The sequence below is a fragment of the Talpa europaea genome (assembly GCF_964194135.1).
Source record: "Talpa europaea genome assembly, chromosome: 2".
NCBI classification, from domain to species: Eukaryota; Metazoa; Chordata; class Mammalia; order Eulipotyphla; family Talpidae; genus Talpa; species Talpa europaea.
This window is the reverse complement of record NC_140068.1, coordinates 107,997,988-108,023,877: the sequence shown is the minus strand read 5'-3', so window position 1 is coordinate 108,023,877 and position 25,890 is coordinate 107,997,988. Positions and strand designations below refer to the sequence as shown.

Here is a 25,890-nt window from a genome sequence, read left to right as displayed (position 1 = left end):
GTTAGCTCCCTGGCTAGGGATCTAACTTGGGGTGTAGAGGTGATAGCACTAAGACTTAACCCCTGGGCCACCAGGGAGGCCCGGGTTCCTAGGCTTATGGGTCCCATTTTTTTGTCAACTATGAAGGTAACTGACTCCATCAACCCATGGGTCTCAATTAGCACCAGCACTGGGGTTACCACATTTAAGGGCAGGGTTACAGGGAGAAGCTGTAGAGAAAAACAGAAATCTATCAGGAACATATCTCAATCCATCAGAAATTATCAAACCCTCCTCTCTAGTAATGACAGGATTTTGTTCTTTAATAAGAGAGTTGGAAATGATGGAAGAGATAATCCAGAAAACAGTCCTAAAATGAGGCCAAAAATCAGATGAGTCTGGAAATTCATCTCACTGGACTCCTGTGTGCAGGGGACACCCTGGGCCTTGTAGGGACAATGACAGATGCTCCTGTTGCTGTCAGACAGGGACTAACAGCACATGAGGCCTGGTCTCTAAACATGAAAAAGAATAGGCATAAAGCAAAAAAAAAAAAAAACAAAAACAAAAAACCCACCAAAATCAGCAAGATAGAAATACATAGAAATTTGAGGGCAGAAGGCTAGACCCTGAGCTGAGCCTGGGCTGACCTGGCCACACAAGCACTCCCTGCCCAGACATGACAGCACAAGGCCAGGTGGGGTCTGAGTCCCTGTGATCACAGGCCCTGCTGGGACAGGTGCTCCTGAAGGACAAGGACAAAGGAGCAGAGAGATGACCCCTGAAGAGTGACCACATCAAAGCCCACGATGCACTGAGCACCAACTGGACACAGGCCCCGTCCCCCTCGGCTCCTCACAGCCTCTCCCGCCCCCACCTGCACAGACTCAGCACAACAAACACGTGATTCTGGAAGATTTTCTATTTATTTCATCTCAAATTTTGGAAATCATTTTTATTAGCCCACCAAACCCATCGGGCAAGCTTACAAAAAGTAATTTTAGAACTCTATTATTTCAATGGGGAAGTAGTTACTATTCTTGAGGAAAACACAAAGATGGGTAGATGCAGACTAAGCTGCCTCTTCTGGAGCAGGAAAGTCATCAAGGAGAGACACAGGTGGGCATGGTAGGCAGGGCTGGGCAGTCTCCCCACCTCCTCACATTATCTGGTAAGAATAAACACATTCCTATGTCTTTTGCAGCAAAGGAAACCAGCACAGCTGAAGTCACAATGTGGGGGTGAGAAGAAATCCTGCATCATTCAGCCCCTACAAGGCAGCTGGCTCACACTGTGAAGGAAAATGATCATAAAAAAATTCAAAGAAACACGTAAGTGTCAACATTTTCCATTGTCTACCTCATCCTCAGTATATCCCCCTCACAGCTTCCCCATAACCTGGTCCTATCCTCTCTGCCCAGCCCCTTCCACCACAGGCCTTCAGGGTCTCACCTTTAGGGGCTGAGAGACACATTAGAGCCCTGGGCACTGTCGCCGTCTGGGGGACAACAAAACAGAATCTGGTCAGAGCCACAGAGATGAGGCCACAAGAGGGACTGATGAGGGTGACTCCCCCATGGGCTCCATCCATGCTATCCCCAGGGGCTCAGGGACCAACCCCTGATCCACATTTACCTGCAGCCTGAGTGTAGCTTCCTCCTTGTCCTCCTATGGGAAGAAAATTCATGTGAGACCAGGAAGGAATCAGCCCATGAAGTCCTAAAGGAATCCCCAAGTCTGGACCACTGGGGAGTTTCCAGAACCATGACTGGACACTTAGGGCAGGACCAGGAAAGATGAAGAAGGAAAGGAGGGGGGACTGGACCAACTTCTTCCTGGGTCTACCTTCAGCAGGGTCCTCCCCTCTGCCATTTGTTGGCATCAGGGCCCCATCACCAGAATTATCAAGGTAAACAGTTTGTGATTCATTTTCAAAAATGCTTTAAAAAGAGGGTCAGCAATCAGCTCCAGACTGGGCAACACAAGTGTGTGGGTGGTACTTCCCATTACCAGGTAGGGCAAGTTCTACCTGTGGCCTGCAAGCCCCCAGTGGACAAGATCCCAGCAACTCCCTTCCCTACCTGGGAGCTTTTCCTCCACATCACAGCTGCAGCCAACACAGCTCTAGCAAGCACAGCTCCAAGGAGAACCAGGCCAGCAATGGAGCATCAGATAGGGATGGAGCATCAGATGAAGGCACTGGAAGGGAAGGGAAGGGAAGGGAAGGTGAGAACCTGAGACCCAGGCCTCAATCTTGACCCTCTGAAGGTCTCCAGAGGGCTCTTGATGCCCCTTTGAAGCTCTGAGCCCATATTCCCTCCTTACTCCAAGTCAGGACTCGGGGCTCCAGCAGCCCCTCATGCTACACATGGCACGTGTATCTCTGATTCTCTCCAGAAGGCACCTCCACAGCCACCCACTTCTGGAAGTTTCCATCCCCCCAGGCCTGGTCTCCACCAGGTCCATCTCCTGGGTCAGGTCTTCCCCATCTCACTGCCAGGTCAGGCTGATGTCTGCAGGGTAGAAGCCCAGGGCCCAGCACCTCAGGGTGACCTTCTGGTCAGAGGTGGGGTGGTGGGTTACGTGTGTCTTTGGGGCATCTGAGAAGAAGGATGAGAAATTTCACACTTTGAGTTTTTAAACCTCATGGACCCTGAAAAAGCCTCCTGTGACCATTCTCAGAATGGACAGGACAATGCGTTTAGAAGAGGAAGCACAAAATCTAGAAACCAGCCTAGTCAGGGGAGTCTGGAACAATCTCCTATTCCTTAGAAAGTTCTAGAATTGGGCCTCTTGGTGGGACAAGGGTTAAGATGTAACCTAGTAAGCAATCTGCAGCACGAGTTCCATTCCTGGCCTGCCAGGGAGCAACCCACATGGCGCAGCAGACCTCACCTGACTCGCCCACTGCTCCCCTCAGTAGTGTACTTCGGTCAATCTGCCTGTTCTGTTCCCCATTCTGTCTCTGGTGAGTCCTCTGGTCTGTATCCCAGCTCTTGTATGCATAAATAAATAAATCTTAACAAAAAAAGAGAAACTTCTGGAATTAAAGTGACAGTTCTGGATAGGAGGAAGCAGTTATTTAAGGAGGAGAGCACAGACTTTTGCTCCTGACCTGGGAACTAAGAAAAGCTGGAGTCAGATCAGAAAAACGTCCTCTAAGGACTCCAAAGAGAGGCCTGTAAACAGCCAAAGGCCAGCTAGTAAGCTTGTGCGGAAAAGCACAGGTGCACCCAAAAAGCATACACAGATCATGGCTGCCCAGTTCCCCACACTCGCGACCTAGGTTTGTGGGGAGACATGCCGGGACCCCTCACTGAGGTGAATAACCCTCACTGGGTAATCAAAAATCAGGCACCCGGTAACAGCAGCAGGGTATAAAAGGCGCCATTACTGCACACACTGATCTGGGCTACCACCCACATGCAGGATCTGAGTGCTTCAGAGCTGAGAACCAGGGCACAAAATTTGAGTGTGCGATCCCCACGACGGCGGGGCGCAGGGCAGAGACAGCACCACCATGCCATTGAGCCATTCCACTTAACCCCCACTCAGTTCCCCAGAGACCAATGGATGGGGGGTGGGGAGGCAGGAAGCAGAGCTCTGGAAGGACACTAGGAAAGATCTCTGGCGCCACCCAGTGATCAACTTCCTGATAGTTGGAAACCAGGGTTTCCAAAACCACCCTCAGGCTCTGAAAGGGGGTGGGCCATGCAAACAGGAAACAAGGCTTTGAGCAAGGCCCATTCTGAAATTGAGAGCCAGACGCCGGATCTGGGGTATGGGACGTGCCATAACAGTGGGCACTGCACAGGGCGACAGATGGCCTTTTGGATTGAGAACTAGAGAGGAGAATTCAGGGCGTGGGATCCACACAGTCAGGGTCATAGCACAAGGTGAACATAGGGCAGACACAGCACCCAGAGTGAGCAATAGCCCCTGTGTCAAGTTGCTCCCCGCCCCCACCATTTCTCAAAGAACTACAGGGGAAAAGCATAGGTCAGCAAGTACAGGTCTCTGGCGCCACCTAGTGACCAGAGAAAAATCACCAACTAGCTGATCCCTGCAGGAACTGAGTAAATACAGAGGGAGGGAACTGTAATAGCGCCTAGCAACACAGACACAGCACCAACACCCTGGTGGAGTTTTGGCCTAACAGCGCTGGTCTCAGTCTGGTAAACAGTTTCCAACACCCCTGAAGGAGCAATCCAAAGAGATGACCACCAACACCAGTGGCACAATGTCTCAATACAAAGAATTAGAAAGCAAACAGCAGGGAGAAGGAAAAATACAAATAACCGAGCAAGCTTGCAGGGGAAGGACACACCACAAAAAGAAAATGAGTCACCAGAACTCAACAATAATGACATGGAAGAACTCTGCCTCTCATATAGAGAATTTAGAATCAGCATGATTAAAAAGTATAATGATATGAGACAAATAATCAATGAACTGCAGCATGAAAAGGAGACCTTAAGAAAGGAAGTAAAAAAAAGGAGGTGTTTAAAAGATTACTGGAGGAGACAAAGAGCTCTTGGAAAAACATTGAAAACAGAATCCATGAAATAGAAGAGCGGATCAGTACTCTTGAAGACACAGAAATAAAAAGACGTAAAAGAGAAAAAAGAGAAGTACAAAGGAGGAAGAATGAGGATAACCTTAGACAACCACAGACTCCATGAAGAGAGGAAATGTAAGAGTTACAGGCGTTCCAGAAGGTGAGGAGAGAGACAAAGGAACTGAGAAATTACTCAAGGAGATAATTGAAGAAAACTTCCCAAGCATGAAAAAGGAGATGAATATAGACATACAAGAAGCCAGAAGAAATCTCAGTTACCACAATGAAAAGAAAACTACAGCAAGACACACAATAGTAAAGCTTGCAAGAGTCCAAGACAAGGAAAAAATAATGAAACTGGCAAGGGGGAAGAAACAGATAACTTATAAGGGAAAATCAATCAGGTTAACCTCAGATTTCTCCTAAGAAACACTATGGGCAAGAAGAGAATGGAGTAACATTTTCAAAAAACTTCAAGACAGGAAATGTGATCCAAAAATACTTAACCCTGCAAAGCTCTCCTTCCTCTATGAAGAAAAAATATGGACCTTCTCACAGAAACAGAAACTCCAGAAATTCATTACAACTAAACCCCCACGCCAAAAAATCTTACAAGAAGTTATAAAGCCAAAACCAACAGAGGAATGACCAAGAACAGGATAAAGCAAGGAATAAAAATCACAAAAAAGACAAACAAAATGGCAAATACAGATGCCAACATATCAATATTAACTTTAAATGTAAATGAACTAAACTTATCAATAAAAAGACACAAAGTAGCTGGCTGGATTAATAAACAAAATCCAACCTTCTGCTGTCTCCAGGAAACACATTTAACCACAAAAGGTAAACATAGAGGAAGTAAAAGGATGGAAAACAATCCTACAAGCAAATGGACCGAAAAAGAAGGCAGGAACAGCTATACTTATATCAGATGAAATAGACTTCAAATTAAAAAAAGGTAAAAAGAGACATAGACAGACACTACATTATGATCAAGGGGACAGTACATCAGGAAGCTATAACACTCAGCAACTTATATTCACCAAAGGAAGGGGCACCAAAATATATTAGACAATTATTATCAGCTCTGAAAACAGACATTAAAGAAAATACATATATAGTGGGAGATTTCAACACCCCACTTTCACCAATGGACAGATCAATGAGACAACAAATAAAGACCCTAGAGCCCTAAATAAAGACATAGAATGCATGGACTTAACAGACATCTATAGGACATTGCACCCAAAAAAATCTGAGTACACATTTTTCTCAAGTGCACATGGATCATTCTCCAGAATCAATCACTTTCTCCAGAATTGGGCCACAAGACAAACATCAACAGATAAAGAAAGATCAAAATCATTCCAATGATTTTCTCTAATCATAAGGGCATTAAACTGGAAATAAATCATGAAAAGGAACTCTCCCACTTCATGAAGACTGAAATCCACACTACTGGTAGACCACTGGACTAATGAGGAGATCAAAGAAGAAATTAAAAAATACTTTGAGGGCCTCCCCCGTGGTGCAGCAGTTGAGCACTGGGCTGCCAGGCTGCCCGCAGCCTCTGCAGCGCCAGTTGATCCCTGGCCACCTGTGAGGGTCCCACATGGCGTGCAGACCTCTCCTGCCACCCGCTGCTCCCCTCAGCAGTGTACTTCATCATTCTGCCTGTTCTGTTCCCCACTCTGGTGAATCCTCGCACCCTCCCACACCTTTTGCCTGTACCCCAGTTCTTGCATGCATAAATAAATAAATCTTTATTTAAAAAAAAAAATACTTTGAGTTGAACAACAAGGAGGATACCACTTTCCAGAATGTATGGTTGCAGCAAAGGCAGTAATAAGAGGAAAATATATAGCAATACAGGCTCATCAAGAAACAAGAAAGAACTCAAAGGAAAAAACCTAATCTCACATCTCAAAGAACTAGAAAAAGAACAACCAAAAAACCCTAAAGCCAGTGGAAGAGAGGAAATAATAAAAATTAAAGCAGAAATAAATGAAATAGAAATTTTAAAAACACTCCAAAAGATCAACGAAACCAAAAGTTGATTCCTTGAAAAAACAAACAAAATAGACAAACCTCAAGCCAGGCTCACAAAGAAAAAATGGGAGAAAACACATATAATTAGGATTATAAATGAAAAAGGAGAAATCACAACAGATTCAGTAGAAATCAAAAGAATAATGAGAGATTAGTATGAACACTTATATGCAAACAAATTCAACAATCTAGAAGAGATGGACAAATTCCTAGAATGATATAATCATCCAAAGCTGGATAAAGATAAAATAGAGCACCTAAACAGACCAATTACAAGCAGTGAAATTGAAGCAGTGATCAAAGCACTCCCCAAAAACAAAAGCTCAGGCCCAGATGGCTTCACAAATGAATTCTACCAAAGTTCAGCAGTGAATTAGTGCCTATCCTACACAAACTCTTTCAAAAAATTGAAAAAGAAGGAATACTACCAAATATGTTCTACGAAGCCAATATTACACTAATACCAAAACCAAACAAAGACAACACCAAAAAAGAAAATTATAGGTCAATCTCCCTAATGAACACTGATGTAAAAATCCTCAACAAAATCCTTGCCTACAGAATCCAACAATGCATCAAAGGAATAATACACCACGATAAAGTGGGATTCATCCCAGGGGCACAAGAATGGTTCAACATATGAAAATCGATCAGTGTAAGCCAACACATCAACAAAAAGAAAAATAAAAACCATATGATCATATCAATAGATGCTGAGAAAGCATTCAACAAAGTCCAGCATCCATTTATGATGAAGGTCCTTGAAAGTCTTGGCATAGAAGGAACATACCTTAACATGATAAAGCCATATATGACAAACCCACTGACAATATTATCCTCAATGGTGAAAAGTTGAAGTCCTTTCCTTTAAGATCAGGAACAAGACAAGGATATCCTCTCTCACCACTGCTCTTCAATATAACACTGGAGGTCCTAGCCAGAGCAATAAGACAAAAGAAAGACATACAAGGAATCCAAATGGGGGAAGAAGAAGTAAAACTATGACAATTTGCAGATGATATGATAATATACATAGAGACCCCTAAAAACGCCACAGAAAAACTACTCAAAATAATCAAGCAGTTTAGTAAAGTAGCAGGATACAAAATCAACACACAAAAATCAGTAACCTTCCTATACAGAAACAATCAATCTGAAGAAGAAGAAATCAAGAAAACCATCCCTTTTACAAGTAAAACAAAAAAAATCAAATACTTGTGAATAAACCTAATAAAAGAGGTGAAGGACCAATACAAAAAAATTATAAAACACTGTTAAAAGAAATAGAAGAAGACATAAAGAAATGGGAAGACATCCCCTGCTCATGGATTGGAAGAATAAACGTTATTAAAATGGCCATCCACCCAAAAGCAATATACAGATTCAACACTATTCCAATAAAAATCTCAATGGCATTCTTCAAAGAAATAGAACTGATTCTGAAATACATATGGAACCACAAAAAACTACAAATAGCCAAAGCCCTACTGATGAAAACAAAGGAGAATAGAAGTATCACACTTCCAAACTTTAAGCTATACTACAAAGCCATAATAATTAAAACAGTTTGGTATTGGAATAAAAACAGACACACAGACCAACGGAACCAAATAGAGAGCCCAGATATAAAGACACACTTACATGGACAACTGATCTTTGACAATGGAGCAAAGAACATGCAATGGTTTAATAAATGGTGCTGGGAAAACTGGACCACCACATGCAAAAAAATGAAAATAGACCACTACTCTCACCATGCACAAAAATCAATTCAAAATGGATAAAAGAACTGGACATAAGTCCTGAAACCATAAAATATATAAAGTATAAGTAAAACACTATAAGACATACATCTCAGTAACATATTTAAATACTCATCACTCAAAGCAAAGAAAGTCAAGGAAAAGATAAACACCTGGGATTACATCAAACTGAAAACCTTCTGTACATCAAAAGAGACATTAACAAAAACAGAGAGACACCCCACTGACTGGGAAAAAATTTTTGCATCCCACACAACTGATAAGGGACTGATCACAGAGATATACAAAGAACTCACAGGACTCAACAAAAACAAAGTAAACAATCCAGTCAATAAATGGGCAAAAGAACTTAAAAGACAGTTCTCCAAAGAGGAAATGCAAATGGCCAACAGACATATGAAAAAATGTTCATCATCCCTTATCATTAGGGAAATGTAAATCAAAACCACACTGAGATACCACCTTACACCAGTAAGAATGGCACATATCAAAAAAACTAGTAACAACAAATGTTGGTGAGGATGTGGTGAAAAAGGAACCCTCCCACACTGCTGGTGGGAATGCAAACTAGTCCAACCATTATGGAGAGCTGTCTGGAGGTTCCTCAGTCTACTAAAAATTGAGCTACCATATGACCCAGCAATTCCACTCCTAAAGATCTACCCAAAGGACACAGAAACATTGATCCAAAAAAAGCCACCTGTACCCCTATGTTTATTGCAGCACTATTTACATTAGGCAAAACCTGGCAACAACCCAAATGTCCAAAAATAGATGACTGGATCAGGAAGATGTGGTACATATACACAATGGCATATTATTCAGCAAAATAATATAAACTCATACCATTTGCAGTTTGAAGATAAACTCATGCCATTTGCAGCAACCTGGATGGAGCTAGAAGGAATTATGCTCAATGAAATAAGCCAGAAGGAAAAAGAAAAAGTTTCACTTATAGCAGGAATATAGGGGAACCAAATAAGACATCAGTGTAAAAAAATATTAACAGTACAAAACACAACAAAGCAAAAACGGACAATTATAAATCAGAGACATACTGCAGAGGAGGAGGAGGGAGAGGGATCACAGGGAGGTAGGGAGGAGCACAAGGGACTGAGGTGATGGTGCATGGGTGCATTGGTGAAGGAAACTCTATGGGGACTACACCTGAGGGGGTGGGAGGGAAGCAAATATTGTTTTAAAGTGAACAATGATGTAAACAATTAAAAAAAGAAAATTTAATTTAAAAAAAGAAAAAGAAAAAAGGAAAGTGTTTCCTGACCAATAACAAGACCCTAAGAGAAACACTGATGGTTCCCCAAATGGTTGCGGGGTCAAAAGGATCCAGTGAAGGGAGATTTCAGGGCTGGTCTCCCCTCAGGCTCAGGAGGGACTGGATTCCTTAACTGCTCTGAGGAAAAGTGGGGTCCTCTGGGGAGTCAGGAAACCCAGGGGGCTCCTCCTCCCCTGACCAGAGAGGGGGAGCTGCTGTGACCCTAACTCCACCCTCCACGCGGAGCCGGCCGGAGGGAGGTTGGGAGACCTCTGGGCCCCTCTCACCTGAGCGCTGCAGCGTCTCCTTCCCCATCTCCAGGTGTCTGCGCAGCTACTGCACGCACGTGTCCTCCAGGTAGTTCCTCTCCTGCTCTGCCACTCCAGACACCTCCCACTTGCCCCGGGTGATCTGAGCCGCGGTGTGCGCCGCGATCCAGAAGCGCAAGTCCCCGTTCCGGGCATGGTAATCGGCGCCGTCGTAAGCATACTGCTTATACCCCCGGAGGCGGCCATTGGACCCCACTTGGCAGGTCCCCTGACTCTGGTGATTAACTCACTTCTGAGCAGGTTCTCAGGAGAGGCCGTAGGAAATCATGTCCCTGTCAGGCTCACAGGGTCAGCTGTTCTGGGCCAAGGGAGACTAAAGAATGGGAACATTTTTTTCTGTGGTGATCCTGCTCCTGGGCCAGGCCTGCAGGGCACACACTCCTCCCTCCAGCTCTGGTCTAGAGAGAAAGTAGCTGCAGCCCACAAAGGAAGTGACGCCCTGGGAAACAGTGCAATGCCAGGCTGGAGCTCCCTGACTCCAAAGGAGATGAGCCTGGAGTGAGCATTAGAGGAGGAGAGAGGGAGCTGTGAGGGGGAGCTGCCCCCACAGCCTAGCGGGGCCCCACCCAGGCTCCTTACATCTAACCATGGGAATAGTCCCAACCTCTTCCTGTCTCCAGATCCTCTGGTGCCTCAAGTCCTGCTCCAACCTGCTTGATGTGTAATTGTCCTTCCACTGTCTTATATGGTGTGCCCATCTCTCCTGTCACACACACACACACACACACACACACACACACACTCATTCCTCACACTGGGAACCAGATCCTCACTCATCACTGGGGGTTACTCTGACCCTCTGTCTCTGGTCCCCTCAGAGCCGCCCTCTCTCTGCAGTGTCTCTACTCAGCGGAGTCTGAGCAGCCCCAGGAGTCCCTGCACCTCCTGCCTCTGACCTTGTGGGAATCCAGCCCCTCACCCTGCATGACAGTGAGGAGAGGAAGGCGAAGTGCAGAGTTAGTTCAGTGATTGATGGAGGAGACAATTTATTTTTTCTCTTAAGAGTTTCATTTTATTATTGTATTTTTTGAGGTAAGATCCATTTACACACTGTACATGATTCAGAGGGACAGGTTCACACCACTTCAGGTGTTACCTCACCACTCCCACCTTCAAGGTACCCAAGTCTCTAGCCCTAGTCCTCCGGACCCTCTTACTCCTTTTACTGTCCACTCTCACCCGCTCTGGTAGCCTCAGTTGTGCAGCCAGACTCCAAGGATTTGGCTTGGTATTATCTCCCCCTTTGCATTGTTTCTTTATGTTACTCATATTAATGAAATCATCTGGTATTTGTTGCTCTCCTCGTTTCACTTAGCGTGATTTCTTCTGGTCCCATCCACGGTGTTGTAAATTCAAGATTTCATCTTTTTTCACAGCTGAGTAATATTCCATTGTGTATATTATACCAAATATTCTTTCCAGCTTCTTCTCTCTGCTCAGCTCCACCCTCCCTTGGTTGGGGCAGGGAACCTGGAACCTCCCCTTCTCCTGGGGACCACCCTGTTACACACTCATCTGTTGTTAAGCACCTTGGTTGTTTCCATAATTTGGCTCTTGTAGACATTGTTGCAATGAACATAGAGCTCATATATCCCTTCAAGTTAGTTTTTACATTCTTTGGATAAATACCAAGGAGTAGAAATCTGAGTCATCTGGCAGGTGTATTTTTAATATTTTAAGGAAACTCCAAACTTTTCTCCATGGGGCTGGTAGGGCTGGACCAATTCCCACCAATGCATGAGGGTTCCTTCTCCCCACACCCTTGCCAATACTTGTTTCTTGTCTTTAATATGAGCCATCTCATAGGTGTGAGGTGGTGTCTCATTGTGATTCTGATCTGTATTCCCCTGATCATTTGTGATCTGCATTTTCCATGTGACTGGCAATATGTATCATTGGAGAAGTTTCTACTTAGCTCTTCTTTCCATGTTTTGATTGGGCTAATCGTGTTCTGGTTGTTGAGTTATGTGTGTTATTTATATAATTTGGATGTATGATGTGCAAATATTTTCTTCCACTCAATATGATGTGTTTACATTTAATGACAGTTTCCTTTGCTGTGTAGGAGCTTGTTAGTTTGATGTGGTTCCACTGGCATATTTTTGCTTTTGTTTCCTCAGAAAACAGAAGATATTGAGGGCAGTGGGTCTACTCTGCAGGACACAATATGGTGTCCACCTCATGGTACCTTTGTCTGAAACCCCCAGCATAGACACCACCAGGAGTGAACTGTAAGGGAAGCCAAGGGCCATGAGAGATGATGATGTGCAGGTTCATCATGTGACAGACGTGCCACGGTGGTCCTAACATGATTTGGATATAATCTGTGAAATGTCTTACAAGTTGTCCTTCCCTAGACAACATGCACACAAAAGAAAATTTTACAGTCAAGAATATACATAACCACACATACACACACCATAGCCCTCCAGTGAGCCAGGTGGTCTATCCAAAGCCAGTTACCAGGGAAGATTTTTAAAAGTTTCTTTTAAAGACAATCACAGACTGGCCATGCAGTCCAGTGAGCACAGTCCCAGCTATTCACCAACTTACTTGAAAACTTATATTCGAAAACTAACCCTGTACAGAAGTAAATGTTTACAGCAAAACACCCACTAGTGCCAGCTGCCCATAGTGACGTCCTTCCAAAGACAACAGTAACTACTAAATAAATGGGGAAAAAATATTTGTACACTTGATGCATTGATGGAGAACAGCACTTCACCTCTGTGGTCTTATTTCCTCAAACCTATTGTCCCGAGCAAAAGAACTCAAACTGAGGCCATTACTCCAGAGCAGCTCTCCTCATCAGTTCTCCTCACAGATGTCAATGTCAACAAAAGCAGGAAAGTCTGAGAAAGTGTGAGCCAGAAGCATGTTAAGGAGACCTGGTGGGGACTTTATGTGCTATCCTGGATGGGATGTCGGAGCATAAAATGAAACCCAAATAAAGTGTGGATTTATTGAAACTGCATCAATATCATTTCCTTAGTTTCACAAATAACTTACTAGTCATGTGAGATGTTAACAGTTTGGAAATGATGTATGTTATATAGCATCTCTACTACCTTTGCAACTTTTCTATAATTTTACTAGTATCTTTTAAATACTGCTAATAAGATTATAGGTTGTAGAAGGAAAAAATGATCTACTGTCCAGTTTTCCCAGGTTTTGCCAGGAAGGGACTGGAGAGAGGGTCTCCGTGAAAAAGAAGGAAACCTCACACCCAGGGCAGGCTCCGGAGTCTCCTCTCCTCTGAGCCCTGCTTCTCTGACTCCTCACAGAGCATCTCACCCCAGGACGCCGCCCTCCAGGACCCCCAACTCTGCCCACCGCAGCCCCCGCCCCGTCCTGGCGGCTCCACCAGAATCCGGAGCAGCGCGGCAGCGCCCCCGTGTGGCCACAGGGCTGAGCACAGGAGACCAGAGCTGCCCTTTTTCCTGCTCCACCAGGCCCTTCCCAGGGATTCCTGGGCTCGCAACTACAGGACAAGGTCCACTGTCATGTTAGCGGTCCTCAAATTTCCTCCCTAGTGAGTGACGGTGAACACAGGCCTCAGGGAAGAGCCACGTCTCCAAGTTCCCAGGCCCCCCAAGAATACAGTTTCCCTCAGTCTCTTTCGATGAAACCTTGGATTGAAAAGTCCCTGTTATTTGTTCCTGCTTCCAGGGATGAAAGCTTGTCCTCTGAATCAACCCCAATACTCCATCCCTAAGGTGAGGAAAGGAGTCAATAATAGAATCTCAGGCTCTGATCTAGAACTTCTAGCATCCAGGAGACTCCTGTGCTGACTGAAGTAGAGGCTCCTTGATCTCCTTGTCTTCTCCACATGGTGCCAGACTGTGCAGTCAGCTCTAGGGGGTGTCTGCTGAGATCACTCATCCCTGGGGTTCTGGAATTTAACCTGCTTCTTTCTTTTCCTTAGTCATTACTACCTGGGGCACCCTTCCCAGTTCAAGACTGCAAACAACATTCACATCCTATCATCTCCCAAGTCTATTTCCTTAACTCAGATATTTCATCTAGACTCCAGACTTTTCTGTCCAGTTTCAACATCACTTTCATTTCTAATAGATCTCAGCTTCAACTTTCCCAAATTGAATGCCTAGGATGCCCACATATGGTTCTTCTGGGGTCTTCCCCATGTCACTGCAGGCTCTACCACTGTCTGCAGAGTCTGAAACACTGGGTGTCATACTTGACCCCTTTCTCACCCCAGCAGTAGGAAATGCTGCAAAGTCCATGTTTAAATACACACAGATCCAATCAATTCCTATTATTTTCCTATTCACCTCCCCCTCCCGCAACGAAGCCACCAACCTCTCTGGTCTAGAACCTGCACTGGTTTCCAACATTTATCTTCCCACCTTGTACCCTTTGATGCTACACAACAGCCAGACAGAGGCTACTAGAGAGTAGTCACAAAGGTTGGTCTCAGTTCAGGAGGTCTTGTCACATCACATCTTACTCAGAGAGTCAGACCCAACATCCTCCAGGCTCGAATGATCTGGGTGCACACAGATCCCATCTCAGTTGCCTTTTGGTCCAACAGCCTTTATCTCAGCCACAGAAATTTTTGCCTCAGGCATCCTCACTGGAGGTTGCCCTGCCTGGAAAGAAATTCCCTGCACATCCTTGTGGGGAACATGTCCATCAAACTTTTTCTCAAGGGTCACTTGAGTGAGGCCCACACTGACCATGCTGGGTAGCAGCCATCCTCCCTGTTCCAACACACTCTGGACAGGGTTAGTTAAGGGTAATGTTAGAAGGAGACACTGTAGAGGAAATAGAAATCCAAAAAGATTTATTTAAGATGAAAAATGAATCCTCCTCTTTACTAATACCAGTAATACTAGTTCTTTAAAAAAGATGTGGAGGGCTTCCTTGGTGGCCCAAGGGGTTAAACATCTGCACTATGAGGCAATCTGCAGCTACTCCAGCACGAGTTCCATCCCTGGGCAGGGAGGTTATCCACATGGTGCAGCAGGCCTCTCCTGTCTCTCCCGCTGCTCCCCTCAGCAGTGTATTTCAGTCAGTCTGCCTGTTCTGCTCCCCACTGTCTCTATGAATCCTTACCTGCTGCACCTCTGGCCTGTACCCCAGTTCTTGTAAGCATAAATAAATAAGTCTTAAAAAAAATAAAAAGATGTGGAAAAGATGGAAAAAATAATCCAGAACACAGTTCTAAAATGAGGCCCAAAACAGGATGAGTCTGCAAATCAATCTCTAACACCAGATTCTCCTGTGTGCAGGGACACCCTGGGCCTTCTTGGGACAATGACAGATGCCTCCTGCTGCTGTCAGAGACAGGGACACCCAGAGGACATGAGGCCTGGTCTCTAAATACGAACAGATGTAAAAAATAAAAACCAAAATAAAATACAAACACACAGAGTATAAAGACTGAGGACCAAACCCTGGCCTGAGCCTAGACTGACCCAGCCACACGCAGCCTCCACCCACATTCCTGGAGACAGGACAGGCCTAGATGGTGTCTAAGTCTCTGTGATCACAGGTCCTGCTGGGACAGGTGCTACTGAAGGACAAGGATAAAGGAGCAGTGAGATGATCTCTGAGGAGTGACCACGTCAAAGACCACAACGCACTGAGCACCAACTGGACACAGGCCCCGGCCCCACCCTCCCTGGCCCCGGCCCCTCACAGCCTCTCCCGCCCCCCTCCCTGAGACTCAACACAGCAAACTTATAGTTCTGGCTAGTCCTGAGGTCTCTTTATTTATTCTCAAATTTTGGAATCTTTCAACTTAATCCATCAATTCCACATGACAAGCTAAGGAAAAAAATTACATATCTGGATTATTACTTTCAATAGGGAAGTGAATATTATTCCTCAGGAAAAAACAAAGTACATGCAGGGATGGAGACAAAAAGTGAAGATGAGAAGAAATACTGCATCACTCGGTCCCCAAAGGCAGTCGTCTCATACTGTGAAGGAAAATGATCATGAACAAAGTTAGGGAAGTGTCGACATTCTCCACAGTCCACCGCATCCTCAAAATGTCCCCGTCACAGCTTCTCCATCACCTGGTCCCATCCTTTCTGCCCCAGAACCTCCCACTGCAGGTCCCAGGTTCTCACCTTTAGAGCCCTGGGCACTCTTGCTGCCTGGGGGAGAACAAACAGAACCTGGTCAGAGCCATGAGAGATGAGACCATAGGTGGAACTGAGCTGGGTGACTCCCCCACGGGCTCCATCTACATTGTCTCCAGGGGATCAGGAATAAACCCCTGATCCACACTTACCTGCAGCCTGAGTGTAGCTTCCTCCTTTTCCACCTGTGGGAAGAAACATCCTGTAAGACCACAAAGGAGTTGGGCCATGAAGTCTTAAATGAATCCCCTAATCTGGGCCACAAGGTATGTTTCAGAACTGTGCCTGAAGACCCCTGGAAGAACCAGGAAATATGAAGAAAGAAGATGAGGGGAGATTGGAGCAACCATCTCCTGGAGTCTGTCCTCAGCAGGGACCTTCCCCTCTGACATTTGCTGGGAATCAGGGACCCATCAGCAGAATTATCAAGGTGAACAAGTGGTGATTCATTTTTGTAAGTGGTTTACAAAGAGGGAGGAGTAGCAATCAGCTGCAGACTGGGCAACAGAGTTTGTGGATGGTACTTCCCATTAACCAGGCAGGGCAAGTTTTCCCTGGGACATGAAAGCCCCCCGTGGACAAGATCCCCCACTCCCTTCCCTACCTGAGCGCTTCTTCATCCAGTTACTACGACAGCCACCGCTGTACAGCCACAAAAGCTAGAGCCGCCACAATTCCAGTGAACACAGGTACAAGGACCCAGCCAACAATTTTGTCCATAGTGATCCCCACTGAGGAGGGGGACTGAGGAGGGGCACTGGGAGGAGGGAAGGGAAGGTCAGACCCTGAGTCCCAGGCCCCCATCTGGAGCCAGCTGCGGTTTTCCAGAAGGGCTCCTGATTCCTCTGTGCCCACATGTCCTGCTTACCCCATCTCAGGACTCGGGGCTCCAGCAGCCCCTCATGCTGCACATGGCACGTGTATCTCTGCTCCTCTCCAGAAGGTACCTCCACAGCTGCCCACTTCTGGAAGGTTCCATTCCCCTCAGGCCTGGTCTCCACCAGCTCTGTGTCCTGGGTCAGGTCCTCCCCATCTCTCTGCCAGGTCAGGGTGATGTCCGCAGGGTAGAAGCCCAGGGCCCAGCACTTCAGGGTGACCACATGCTCAGAGGTGGGGTGGTGGGTCAAGTTTGTGTTTGGGGGATCTGAGGAGAAGGTCAGAACATTCACACTTTGGGACTTTCCTTCATGAAGACTGAAGCAGCCTCATGTGACCATCCTGAGAATGGACAGGGAAATGGGTTTGGAATAGGAAGCACAAAACCTATAAACAGCCTGATCTGGGGAGTGTGGGATAATGTGTTTCTCAGAATGTTCCAGAATCAGGGTAAAAGCTCAGAATAGGAAGATGCAGGTCTCCAAGGAGGAGAACACAGACTTATGCTCCTGACTTAGGGACTCAAACAAGCAGGAGTCAGATCTGAAAAAATGTTAATTAGACCAAAAACAAGACACAGTGAAAAACTGAAGATCCCCAAGATAGTCACCAGGTCATCCAATGAAGGGTGATTTCAGGGATGGCCTTCCCTCCAGCTCAGGAGAGGCTGGATTCCTTAACTGTCCTTCAGAAAAGTAGGGCCCTGTGGGTGAGTCTTGCTAGCGCAGAACAGAAAACCTACGAGGTCTCCTTCCTCTCTGACCAGAAAGAGGTCTGTTTGTTTGTTTTTTAAAGTTTATATTTATTTATTTGTTTGTTTGTTTGTTTGTAATAAATGCATGCATGCACACAAGAACCTGGGTACAGGCTAGAGATGGGGGGGGCAAGGGGTGGTAGGAGGACTCACCAGAGACAGAGTGGAGAATAGACAGGTGGATTGACTGAAATACACTGCTGAGGGGAGCAGCCCGCAAGACAGGAGAGGTCTGCTGGGCCATGTGGGTCGCCTCCCTGGCAGACCCCAGTGCTCTGCTTAACCCTTTAGGCCGCCAGAGAGGCCCCAGAGTGTTCTGACCATTACTCCATTTTCCCCTGGGGTGTCAGCCTGAGGGAGAGCTGAAGCCATGGAGGCCTTGCAAGGTCTCTCTTACTTGAAAGCTGCATCTTCTCCCTCCAGTTTTCCAGGTATCTGAGCAGCGACTCCATGCACTCCACCAGTAGGTAGTTCCTGCAGTGCTTGGCCTCTCTGGCCGCCTCCTACTTGCGCCAGGTGATCTGAGCGGCCGTGTCCGCCGCGGTCCAGGAGCGCAGGTCCCCGCTCAGGGCCAGGTAATCAGAGCAGCCCTACATCCCCTGGAGGGGTGAGAGTCTGTCCCCGCCCGCGTCAGCCTCACCGCGCCCGCCCCCCGCAGGGAATAACCTCAACTGAAAACGACCGCAGGGAGCCACGTCCCGCGGGCTCGTCCCCGGTCGAGGGTCGGGCGGGTCCACCAGCCTCACGGCGTCGCTCCGACGCGGGGTCTGGGGTTACTCCCCAGTACTTGGGGGTGTGGGTGTCCCCTCGGGCCGTGCCGCTCACCCGCCTCGCTCTGGTTGTGGTAGCGGATCGCAGCGCGCAGCTTCGCTCATAAAGTCTGTGCGTTGCCTTCGCGGCCCGCGTCTCCCGCGCCCAGCACCCCAGCCCCTCCTGCCCCGCCCAGGGCGCCCGCGGCTCCATCCTCGGCCCCGCCGCGTCGCTGTCGAACCGCCCGAACTGCGTGTCGTCCACGTAGCCCACGGCGATGAAGCGGGGCTCCCCGAGGCCGGGCCGGGACATCGCGGTGGAGAAAAGCCTCAGGGAGTGGGAGCCTGGGGGCGGGAGGGAGACCCGGGCTGGGGACACGGGGCGGGAGGGACTGGGCCGAGGGGGCTCCTGAGAGTGTTAAGGGGTGGCGGGACCAGAAGGGCCGGGAATCTGGGGGCCAGAGGAGACGGGGGCTGGGAGGGACAGAAAGGGGCCAGGGCGGGGTTGAGGGGGGACAAGGGGCGGCGATGGCGGAAACGAGCCTCTACCGGGTCCAGCGCCGCGGCAGCCGCCACCCGGGGCCCCCGGGCTCCTCAGCGGCGGGTTCCCTCCCGACCCGCACTCACCTGCCCAGGTCTCCCCCGGAGCCAGGGCCCCCAAGAGCAGCAGCAGGAGGGGCGCGGGCCCCATGGCCCTCACCTACGCGGCCAGAAACTCTGGGTGTCCGGGCTGGCGAGTGTAGACTGTGTAACCGGGGCCGCGGGGCTGCTGATTGGCTGCTCTGGAGACCTCCAGGCAGTGGGGAGAAAGAACTGGGGTGAGTCAGAGCCCAGGAGGGCCCAGTGAGGCGCGGAAGTGAAGCTGCGGGGAGCTGTGGAATCCTCAGTGCCTACCCTCACGCCACCCCGGGACTCGGGCCTGGGACCCAGACTTGAGGGCCTCACCCGGGACCTGGGACTTTGCCCCCCCCCTCCTCTTCTGCACCAAGACCTTTGTCAGTCCTTGGGACTTCGCCACTGATTCTCAAACATTTTCGTCTCAGGATCTCTGCACGCGCAGTCTTACAAATTCCCAAGGACCGCCAAGTATAATTTTTTAACAAAGATTTATTTTATTTATACAAGAGCTGGGGTACAGGCCAGAGGCGCGGCAGGGTGAGAGGATTCACCAGAGACAGAGTGGGGAGCGGAACAGGCAGAAGGACTGAACACTGCTGAGGGGAGCAGCAGGTGAGACAGGAGAGGTCTGCTGCGCCATGTGGGACCCGCTCTGGGCAGCCGGGAATCGAACCTGCACTGCAGAGGCTGGAGACAGCTTCACAGCGCTGTGCTCAACCCGCTGCGCCACCGGAGGGGCCCCAAATATAAATTTATGTGGTTATTAATCTTTACCATACACGGAATAAAATATTTTAAACATGGTTTTATTTCATTTAGAATATTATTAATAATCCATTGCATGATAACTGTTTTAAAAAAATATAGCTTTGAGAAAATAATCATGTTAGTGAGAAGTGGACCTTTTACAGTTTACAGTTTTGCAAGAGTCCTCTCTGTCTCATTAGAAGTTGAATTTTCATATTTTCTTCTGCATTTAGTCTCTTGTTTTGGTTGGTCAATAAAAAAATACAGCCTTAAAGAAACATGTAGGAGTTGCATTTTATAATCTTTTAGGATAAATGTGAGTATTCAACTTTGTCACTACTTTGATAATAAGTTGAAACTATACAATTGGTAGTTGTAGGGTAAGGAAAGAGTATCAGGCTTTTCTGCCCTCCTGCCATTAGGATAGATGAGGGAACCCTGTGGTCCTTGAATGCATGCCTGATGGTGGGCACCTGGAATAGAATGTGGGCATGCGCAAGTGGGTACACCTGGGCTGAAAGACTGAGTTTATAAGGGTGGCATCATGGGGACGCCAGTAGAAGCTGAGAAAGAACAGAAGCCGAGAGAAGAAGAAGAGAAACAGAGAGAACACCAGAGAGCCCAGGTAGAGTGAGGATTTGCTGGGGCCCCGGGGGACTGCCAGCCTCCTGGCCCCCCAGCACCCCTGCCTGCCATATGCCTGGTAAATCTAAATAAAAGACCTGCAAAATCCATTGAGGTCTCCATGACTCTTCCCTCCTTTACCCCATCTGCAGGGGATCTTAGAAAACCTGCTCAGTGGTCCTTCCTACCCCTACAGTAGTTTTTCACAAAGAAAAGCCTGAAACACTACCACTGAATGTTTCTAATCTGTTACATTAATTCCATAGACCTCTCCTGCATATTAATAGATCTTGAACTAATAAATGATTTTTAAAAGTAAAGCATTTCAGTAGGTTATGTGATCATTGTGTTTATTATTCTAGAAGCAAATTTTAAAAATCATATTTGTTTTATATTCCAAATATCCCAAAGGAAAAATTAGTTGGTGCAGAAAGTTGTCAAGCTCATAGTGATGGGACACAATTTTTAAAACCTGGTTTTCCCTTGGAGTTTGCATTTTATCAAGGCAATTAACTACCATCAGTTGTCAATTGCCAGTAGATTTTCTTAAAAGGACAGACATTCAATTTCTAGAAGTGCCTAAAGGTTACCTAAATGAATATAATGATAGTTTTGTCATTGGTCCTTCAGATGATATTGCCAAAAAAGAGTTTAACTTCATACAAATTGTTTTTCTTGCAACATTGTACTTTAGAATGTAACACAAATAAATAGATAAATAATCAGTCAATCAGTCAATCTTGAAAAAAAAAAAAAAACACAGCAGAAGCATATCCTCTCCCTAACGAGATTAAAAGGGCGGCCGGCCAATTGTTCCGGCTCGGAACACGAACCTATACTGAAATTGGCTGCGCGGAGGGTTGTTCCTTCGCAAAATGTTTATCTGCCCAAGAGTAGGTAAATTCAAAAAATTTAAAGTGAAAAGCCTTCCCTAGTTTTAGCTCCCCAGAGGATGAGCACGCCCATTTGCACACTAAAGCCCTTCGTTTGCATAGTGGATATTCAATTCCGTTGCAGCAAACTAGACTTATAGTCCAGCGGTGCACTGCTTGTGCTCCCGTCCTCCGCAAACCTCACGTTTCTGGGGTTAATTCCCAAGGTCTGACGGCTAATCAAATTTGGCAAATGGACACCACTTTTTTCCCGTCGTTTAAACCCCATTCGTGAAAGGTGGATGCAGGGGCCAGGAATGAGGAAGCCCACATAGAAAAAGACAAGATGACCCTGACACCAGGACCACTGATACTGTTATGGAGCAACCTGATATAAAACAGGTTCCCTGGCTGTGGGTCCCCACCCGCGCGCTTAAAAGGGACTTATTAATACTCCACTACAGGCACACATAAAAGGTTAATAAAAGGTTTATTTACAAGGGAAGGGGAAATGAGGAAATGTACAACTCAGGGAGAAAATAGCGAAATAAAGTCTTAAATGCATCCTACCCTATCCGCCGACTTAGAAACCCAAAGGCACGCTCAGAGCTGGCCAGTCTCCCTGCGAGCTGGCGGAGAGCCAAAATGGGGGAATCTTCTCCCCTTTCCTGGGGACCACCCTGTTACAGAACCATCAACAAAATATGTGGGCACAGAAGGAATCGGCTCGGCTAACACCACATCCGAAATAACTCACTGAGTTCTTTTTAAAAAATCCCACAGCTTTCCAGCAGGGTAGTGACAGCCAACAACATTTGGAAAATCTGACAGTGCCAATTGCAAGGTATCAGAGAGAGAGAGAGAGAGAGAGAGAGAGAGAGAGAGAGAGAGAGAGAGAGATTTAACAAATTGCTGGGTTGTTAGGGGAAGGACTATTAAATGATGGTCATAGCCCCAAATGGATCTCACTCTCAGATGCCCTTTGTAGTAAGATTAGCTAAATAGTCTACATAGGGGGTCACTGTTTTGTTGTTTTTATGTTTTAAATAGACCCATTCCAAAGGTTTGTCCTGCTGGGCTGTGACACCAGTTGGAGAATACAGAGTATTGAATATCAAAAGAGTGAATGGTAAATCTGGGTCATACCTATACACAAATTGACTTTTTATTTGTTGATTAGCAAATTGTAACTCCTGTTCAGCTTCCTCTGTTAAATGTCTAGGGGTAGCCAAGGCAGGCTCTCCTTCCAAAGTTTTAAATAAATGTTGCAGTTGTTAATTAGGAATTCCCAAATGAGGGCATATCCAATTAATATGTCCTAATAGCATCTGAAAATCGTTCAATGTTTGGGGTTTGTGCGAATTTGTATGGTCTGAGGCCTGACAGTTAAGCAATCGACCACAGAACCTAAATATTTAACGGGAGTTGTTTGTTGTATTTTATCGGGGGCAATAAGAAGGCCAAACCTAGGGAGTTCATCAGAAATAGCATGAAAAACCAATTTTAATTGTGAGCCATCAGAGGACGCTATAAGAATGTCATACATATAGTGACGAATGTAGGCTTGAGGATATTGCTGCCTAACAGCCTTAAGTGCTTGTGCCACAAAAAAATTGACACATAGTGGGGGAATTAGCCATCCCCTGAGGAAAGACTCTCCACTGATATCTTTTCATAGGTTCTTTTTTTTTTTTTAATTTTTTTTTTTTTTGAGAAGAGCAGGTCCTGCTCTCTTCTTCTTTTTTTTTTTTTTTTAAGATGTATTTATTTATTTGTACAAGCACTGGGTACAGTCAGAGCACGGGAGGGTGAGAGAATTCACCAGAGCCAGAGCGGGGAGCAGAGCAGGCAGAAGGACCGAAGTACACTGCTGAGGGGAGCAGCGGGCGGCAGGAGAGGTCTGCGCGCCATGTGGGATCCTCCTTCGGTGGCCGGGGAGCAGCTGGGGATCGAACCGGCGCTGCAGAGGCTGCGGGCAGCTTCGCAACCCAGCGCTCAACCGCTGCGCCACCGGGGAGGCCCTTCATAGGTTCTTTATTATTTAAACCAGGTACACTAAAAGCAAACCTTAACGCATCCTCTGGATGGACCGGGATAGAAAAAAAATTGTCCTTGAGATCTATAACTATAAGAGGCCATCTGGCTGGGATAGCCGCTGGTGTAGGCACCCTGGGCTGCAAAGCTCCCATGGGTTGCATCACAGCATTCATCTGTCTTAAATCTGTAAGCAATCTCCATTTTCCTAATTTTTTTTTTAATTACAAAGATAGGGGAGTTCCAAGAGGAAATCAAGGGTTCAATATGGCCAGCAGCCAATTGTTCTTGAATTAATTGTTCTAATGCCTGGGTCTTTTCTCTAGTAAGGGGCCATTGACCTACCCAGACAGGCTTTTCCATTTTCCACTGTATCTTAGGCACATGTTGTATTTGCTCCATCAAGGCCCCTATGGAAAAGATGACTGGCTGTGTGCAGCCTATTGTCTTGTAAATTTTTGCCTAATCCCCTACCTAGGATGTAGCCCATCTGTAACATTATATTTTGAACCACTGGATTATTAGCTGGTATTTGTAATAATGGTGCACCCCGTTGTTATAATAAATCCTTTCCCCATAAATTTAGTGGTATATCTAGTACACAGGGCTGAATGGCAGCCATCTGTCGCTTGGGCCCTTGACACTGTAAGACTCACTCGAGCACTTTGTTGAATCTGTTGGGTGGATACAGTGCCTATTCTGGCCATATCTGTGGTGGAGAATTTAGTCTTCCACGAGGGAGGCCACTCTGAAGTTGACAAAACTGTAACATCCACGCCAGAGTCGACCAATCCCCTAAAACATCTGTCCTCAATCTTTAACTCCAAAATTGGCCTGTTTATTTTAGATAGTAATTCTGTCCAATATACCTGAGGCAGAACCTCCGGCACTACCAAAGCCCCTGGTCCTTTTACTTTTAGACTGGCCAATGGGCACATGGGGCAACAGCAGAAATTGAGCTATTCCGTCTCCCCTTTTGATGCTCCAAGTGGCAGGGACTGAAGCACAACCTGTAATTTGCCCTCATAATCGGAGTCTATTACTCCGGGAAAAATTTGTAATCCTTTGGCAGTTGAACTAGATTTTCCTAAAAGTAACCCTACAGTTTTGGGGGACAGGGGTCCATAGTAGCCAGTAGGAACCCAGCGCGGACACATTTGGCCATTATTATGAGGTGCACTGCGGCAGGCAAATCTATGGCTGCACTTCCGGAGAGACAGGATGGAGGTTGTGGCATTGGCTGGTTGGGTACTAGCAGAGCGGGGCATCCTTGATTGGGGCCCTGCATCATCATCATCGGGGATTGCCCTGTTATTATCTGGGCCCAGGGCTGACCCCTCCTTCCGTTTCTCGCTGGCCCGGACAGAAAAAAATTTTCATTTCTATGAACTTGAGACCGGCAATCGTGGGCATAATGGTACCCTATGGCGCACCTGGGGCACAGGGAGAAAGTGGCGTAACTCTTGCTTGATTTATTGTGAAACGCCGCCTTGTAGTCTTTTAAAATGCCCCGTTTTGCCACAATTGAAGCATTTTTTTTGTTTGTTCGTGGCACGTTACCACTTTTGTAGCGAGCAACCACATATACTCTATGCTCTATTGACCCAATATCGCGGCAAACCCGCAAATATTTTATGATGTTAATAGTATCCCTAACCTGGCGTACAGCATTCTGGCAGTCCTTATTAGCATTATCATAAGCCAGCTGAGTCAACAATTGTTGAATGTCTGGGCCCTGTACCTGTTTTTCAACAGCATCCTCTAAGCAAAAGAGGAAATCGGAAAAAGGCTCATTCTTTTTGTTATAGGGCAGCCCCGATACAAAACGGGGTGCCTGACTGTGGGTCCTCACCCGCGCGCTTAAAAGGACTTATCAATGCTCTACTGCAGGCACATGCGAAAGGTTAATAAAAGGTTTATTTACAAGGGAAGGGGAAATGAGGAAATGTACAGCTCAGGGAGAAAGTGGGAGACAAAGTTTTAAATGCGTCCTACCTGATCCACTGATCTGGAATCCCAAATGGCACTCTGAGAGCTGGCCACGAGCCAGGAGCCATGAAGCCAGGAGGTGAGCAAGAGAGTGACAGAGTGATAGACCCCAAGGCCCACGTGTTTGGTTTTTATACCAACCCTGGCTGCTTAACTCCACCCTCAGGTCCCAGCCACCTTCCCTTTGGTGGTGACAGGATTTATCTTTCTCAATGTCTTGATGACTTTGGTCTGGAGTGGGGGTGGCGACCACAAAGCCTGTATGGGATTAGCTCAGAACATCCTTTCCCCCTAATAGTTTCTTCACGTGTCTCTAGGCTCCACGTGCCTCCTCCAGGTCTCCTTCTGGCTCCATCCTGCTTCCTTCCTTTCTCAGTCTCCTTTTCAGCTTCTTCTCTCCCTGCTCAGCTCCATCCTCCTTTTGGGTGGGGCAGGGAACCTGGAACCACCCCATTTCCTGGAGACCACCCTATTACAGTCACACCAGTCAGTGACCTGCAGGCACTGCCTGTCCCCTGGCCAGCTGCATAGGACAAAAGGCCTGGACCACACGATGGGCTCCT

General features: G+C 46.7%; 1 protein-coding gene across 1 annotated transcript in view; it reads right to left on the bottom strand.

Moving 5' to 3' along the window:
- Positions 1-1,433: 1,433 nt before the first annotated feature.
- The window catches only part of LOC311188223 (saoe class I histocompatibility antigen, A alpha chain-like), a gene marked incomplete at both ends in the record, with an annotated part of 296,532 nt that continues 272,075 nt past the window's right edge, over positions 1,434-25,890 (bottom strand). Inside the window, 2 exons of the mRNA XM_084259373.1 lie at positions 1,434-1,477; positions 16,217-16,249. Of these exons, the coding sequence (XP_084115499.1) occupies positions 1,434-1,477; positions 16,217-16,249 (77 nt within the window). The remainder of the gene's footprint in view (positions 1,478-16,216; positions 16,250-25,890) is intronic.